The sequence below is a fragment of the Mandrillus leucophaeus genome, unplaced genomic scaffold (genome assembly GCF_000951045.1).
Source record: "Mandrillus leucophaeus isolate KB7577 unplaced genomic scaffold, Mleu.le_1.0 Scaffold151, whole genome shotgun sequence".
Lineage (NCBI taxonomy): Eukaryota > Metazoa > Chordata > Mammalia > Primates > Cercopithecidae > Mandrillus > Mandrillus leucophaeus.
In genome coordinates, this window is record NW_012101488.1 from 2,091,790 (window position 1) to 2,097,088 (window position 5,299).

Here is a 5,299-nt window from a genome sequence, read left to right on the forward strand (position 1 = left end):
GACAGAATAGAATGGGCCTGTGAGGCTGGAAGGAGATATTTTCCTTGGTCCAAGAACCATTTGCCTTGAGTGGGGAGGGATTGATAGGTGGAAACTTCAGTGGAAGAGTAAGTAGGAGTGACTGATGAGAAGGAAGAAAACTGGCCATGAGGGACAGAAGTAGGAATACTGGCTGCTTCTTTAGCTGTCTTATCAGAGTGGTGGCAGCTGCCACATGCAGACATAAGGGCCAGCCTAAAACAGTAAGGTCAAGTTGTTTGAACAAAAAGGCTATGGGGCACAGTCCTGGTCCTTGTGTAAGAATTCTGACTGCACAGTCCTAAACTTTGGCTGTGTGTAATGAAAAAGGTTGGGATGAGTCAGGGAGAGCTAGTGTGGGAGCAGTCTCTAGAGCTGTTTTCAAGGAACAGAAAGAGGAGTGGGGAAAGGATTTAGGATCTATGGGGTCAGCTAGGTTTCCCTTTGTGAGTTTATATAATGGTTTTGTTAGGATGGCAAAACCAGGTATCCAAAGGCTGAAGTATCCAACTATGCCCAGGAAGGAAAGGAGTTGTTGCTTTGTAGAAGCAGTTGGGGTTTGAGAGGTCAGCCAGACATGATCTGCAGGGAGAGCACACGTGTTTTCATGAAGAATTATGCTGAGGTAGGTAATGGATGGAGAAGAAATTTGAGTTTTGGAGGGGCATACCTGATATCCCTTGGAGAATAAATGTTGAAAGAACAGGAGGATGTATCTTGTTGAGAAGATTCAAAGGAGGGGCTACAAAGTAGAAAGTTATCAATATATTGAATAAGGTGAGAAGAAGAGGGGTGGAAAGAAAGTAAATCATGAGAAAGAGCTTGGCTGCAGTAATGAGGGCTGTCCCTGAAGCCTTGTGGCAGTACAGCCCAGGTAAGCTGCTGGGACTGATGGGTGCCAGGGTCAGTTCAGGTAAAAGCAAAGAGAGGCTGGGACAAGGGGTGCAGGGGAATCATGAAAAAAGCATCTTTAAGATCAAGAATGGAATAGTGAGTTGTCGAGGAAGGTATTGAGGACAAAAGAATGTACGGGTTGGGCAATACAGGGTGGCTAGGCAAAGCAATTTGGTTGATAAGGCACAGATACTGAACTAACCTGTAAGACTTGTCCAGTTTGGGGACAGGTAAAATGGGGGAATTGTAAGGAGAGTTTATAGGCTTTAGAAGCTCATGCTGTAGCAGGCAAGTGATAACAGGCTTTAGTCCCCTTAAAGCCCGTTGTGGGATGGGATACCGGAGTTGAGTGGGGTAAGGGTGATTAGATTTTAATGGGATAGTAATGGGCATGTGATTGGTTTCCAGGGAGGGAGCAGAGGTGTCCCATACTTGTGGGTTAAGGTGGGAGGATACAAGAGGAAGACATGAAGGAGGCTTTAGGTTGGGAAGAAGGGCAGCAATGAAATGTGGCTGTAGTCCAGGAATAGTCAGGGTGGTGGATAATTTTGTTAAAATGTAAAGGAAAAGGAACATTAACCTTGACTATGCCTTCAGCTCCAGCCACATCTCTAAGACGAAATTGTTGAGCAGGTTGGGGAGGGCTAGTCGTGGAACGAAACTGTAAGCCAGACCAGATGTGAGGAGGTGATAGAAGGATTATAGGGTGGGAGAGTGGAAGCTGAGGAAGAATTGGGACCTGGCTCAGCCTGGTGAGGAGCAGTCTGGGGATGAGGGGAGAGGTCACATGGGTTCATAGAATAGGAGGATTTAACAGACTCAGAGCTTGGGGTGGAGACTGAAGGAACAGATGGGAGAGAAAGAAGAAAGATTTGGCATGAGTTGCATTGAGCAGAGACTAGGGAGGAACTGACGTGTAAAAGAATGCCTGGACGTCAGGCACCTCAGACCATTTGCCATTTTTCAACAAAATTATCTAGATCTTGTAGGATGGAGAAATCGAAAGTGGCATTTTCTGGCCATTTAGAACCATTGTTGAGTTTGTACTGATGCCAAGTGCTGTTGCAGAAGAAAAGATACTTAGGTTTTAGGTCAGGCAAGAGTTGAAGAGGTTTTAAGTTTTTTAGAACACAGACTAAGGGAGAAGAAGAAGGAATGGAGGGTGGAAGGTTGCCCATAGTAAAAAGGTAAGCTTAGAGAAAAGAGAGGGTAGAGACACAGGGTGGGTGGTGGTGCTTGCCACCCAGGGGAGGTGGTACTTGCCACCAAGGTGAAGGATCAAGGCAGGCATCCCTGTGGTGATCAGACACCTCTGGAATGTGGGTGAATAATCAGGCAGGCATCCCCGCAGTGATTAGACACCAAGGGAAGACCGTCTTCCCAAGTCCGTGACCAGTGCTGGAGTTTTGAGTTCATGGATAAAACGTGTCTCCTCTGTCTCTACCAGAAAGGGAAAGGAACCAAAATTAAGGAAGGGAGAGATTGAAGGGTAAAGGGATAGCAAGGATAGCAAGAGAGGCTGGAGAAGAGAATAAAAAGAGGCCACTTACCCAATTTAAAATTGGTGAGATGTTCACTGGGCTGGGCCAAGGACCCAAGGTCATGGGTGGATCTCATGGAGAGAGGGTGAGGACAGTGTACCGGTCTCCTGAAGGAGTCCTCCTGTCCTGTCCTGGGTCTTCAGCACCAAATGTCATGTGAGTCCATGTGAAGAGAGTCCACCAACATGCTTTGTGTGAGCAATAAGGCTGTTTATTTCACTTGGGTGCAACTGGACTGAATCCGAAAAGAGTCAGCAAAGAGAGAAAGGGGTGGGGCAGGTTTATAGGATTTGGGTAGGTAGTGGAAAATTACAGTTAAAGGTGGTTATCTCTTGTGGGCAGGGGTGGGGGTCATAAGGTGCAGGGTGGGGAGATCATGAGACTCATTGTCCAGGGGAGGAATGTCACAAGGTTGATTGATTAGTTGGGGTGGGGCAGGAACAAATCACAATGATGGAATGTAATGTTTTGTAGTTCTTCAGCTGCCTCAGGCCTCATCTGGATGTATACGTGCAGGTCACAGGGGTTGTGATGGCTTAGCTTGGACTCAGAAGCCTGACACCAGAGAGTTGGCCAACACCCCAGTACAGTTGGCCAGCTGCGCTAGAACTGCTTTTTTCTCCTTGAGTTTCAGTGGTTTCTTCTTCTTGCAGTTTTTGCTGCTGCTGCTGCAGAGCATTTAAACAGGAAGGGATCCAGTCCAGCCATCCAGGGACTTGCCCCCAAGTCCTTGTTGTGGGTAGCAGGGACTGGCTTCCAAGCTTGAAGTGTGCAGATGGAACACAGAGCACTTCACCCATCCAGGCAGATATCAGAGGATGGGTCCTCAGGCACTGGTGAGGCCCAACCCTCTCCCTCAGTGATATCTGCATTCCTAGCATTCTGGGTTTTTGTTTGTTTGTTTGTTTGTTTGTTTTTTGAGACAGAGTCTCACTCTGTCGCCCAAGCTGGAGCACAATGGTGCAATCTCGACTCACTGTAACCTCTGCCTCCCAGGTTCAAACAATTCTCCTATCTCAGCCTCCCAAGTAGCTGGGATTACAGGCACCTGCCACCATGCCCAGCTAATTTTTGTAATTTTAGTAAAGACAGGGTTTCACTTTATTGGTCAGGCTGGTCTCGAACTCCTGACCTTAGGTGATCCACCCGCCTTGGCCTCCCAAAGTGCTAGGATTACAGGCGTGAGCCACCGAGCCTGGCCCTAACATTATTTTTGAACATCTGAAATTCTACCAAATTCCTGCCTGTCACCTGAGAGAGGCTCCCTGAGGCCAGGTGGAAATCATACCCAGATGCCACCAGAATGATTGAGCTCTTTCTGTGCTTGTTCCAGAGGGGAAGCCCATGAAAGGAGGAAAACTCAGTGCTCTCCTGTGTGCCATGTTCCAGAAGCTCAGGTCTCCCACCAGCACCTGGGGTTGTGGAAAAGTCTTCCCTGAGTCTTCCCAGGGTGCCTGGGATCAGGGCCTGCTTGCCTTTCTGGAGGAACTGGGCCCGGGACTGACGGACATTGCAGGGCTGGGACAGGGGTACCTGGGTCCAGTCTAGATGGTGTCTGTGACCTGCAGGGGCCCCTCATGCCAGGGTGTTCTTTACATAGGGGGAACTAGGGTGAGAAAATATGACCAGTAGGTGTTGGAGTTTACTCTTATTTCCCAGGAAGCCGTGAGAATCTTGTGACCCTGGAAATAGACAGGGTTCCTAATAACTAGGGACATGTCAGTGAGTGATGCAGCCCTGCTCCCTGTCCTCAAACAGCTCTAGGTCCACTGTCCCTAGACAGTGACAACCCATAGTGGGCAGCTCTGGAATGCAGAATGCACAGGCGGCTGCTTCGGGAATTTTGATATAGAGTTTTAGTGGCTCCTGCTGCTTGCTGGGAAAAATCCCCCACCAGGGAATTGTAATGGACTTCAGGAGAAATGACACAATTTCTGTTGTGTTGTTTTGTTTTGTTGTTTTGTTTTGTTGTTGTTGTTTTTGAGACAGAGTCTCACTCCATCGCCCAGGCTGGAGTGCAGTGGCATGATCTTGGCTCACTGCAACCTCCGCCTCCCAGGTTCAAGCACTTCTGCCTCAGTCTCCCAAGGAGCTGGGATTACAGGCGCCCACCACCACGCTCAGCTAATTTTTTTTTTGTATCTTTAATATAGACTGGGTTTTGCTATGTTGGTCAGGCTGTTCTTAAGCTCCTGACCTCAGGTGATCCACCCGCCTTGGCCTCCCAAAGTGCTGGGATTATAGGCATGAGCCACCATGCCCAGCATGAAATAAATTTTATAACCTAAATAGGACCCAGTGATATAGGAGTTAAGGATAAATTATTTTAGGCAGATAGCGAGGGTAAGAAAGTCCTTGGTAAGGTTTTGCTTTTAATGAAAAGCACCCTCCAAATCATATTCTTTTCTAAAGAGCAGCCATTAAAATCGAGTCGCAGACATAGGAGGCAGTCTAGAAGCTTCCACACATGAATGCCAGCAGTTGTGCCAATAGGAAAAGGCTACCTGGCACGAGGCATTTTCAAAATGGTAGCTCCATCTTCCCTTTTCCTTTCCAACCACATGCACAGTAGAAAGCAGACAACATGGCATCCACCAAGTGGAAAGTCCATTTGCATAATAAGATTAGGGTGGGGTGACTCAGCTTCCTTGAGCACTATGTAAATGTCATAGCTGGTCCAACCAATCTGTGGGCCCTATGGAAATCAGACACCGCCTCCTCAAACCTGTCTATAAAATCCAGTGCACTCTGCTATGGGCTGGAAGTCCCATTCAGGTGCCGAGAGAGAGAGAGAGAGAGAGAGAGAGAGAGAGAGAGAGAGAGGGAGGGAGGGAGGGAGAGGGAGG

The 5,299-nt window shown here is 48.0% G+C and overlaps 1 protein-coding gene across 1 annotated transcript in view; it reads left to right on the top strand.

The window, feature by feature from the left end:
- The window catches only part of LOC105535901, a 26,247-nt gene extending 22,246 nt beyond the window's left edge, over window positions 1-4,001 (top strand). The window contains exons 6-7 of the mRNA XM_011975156.1: window positions 3,107-3,192; window positions 3,787-4,001. Of these exons, the coding sequence (XP_011830546.1) occupies window positions 3,107-3,192; window positions 3,787-4,001 (301 nt within the window). The remainder of the gene's footprint in view (window positions 1-3,106; window positions 3,193-3,786) is intronic.
- The last annotated feature ends 1,298 nt before the right edge of the window (window positions 4,002-5,299 follow it).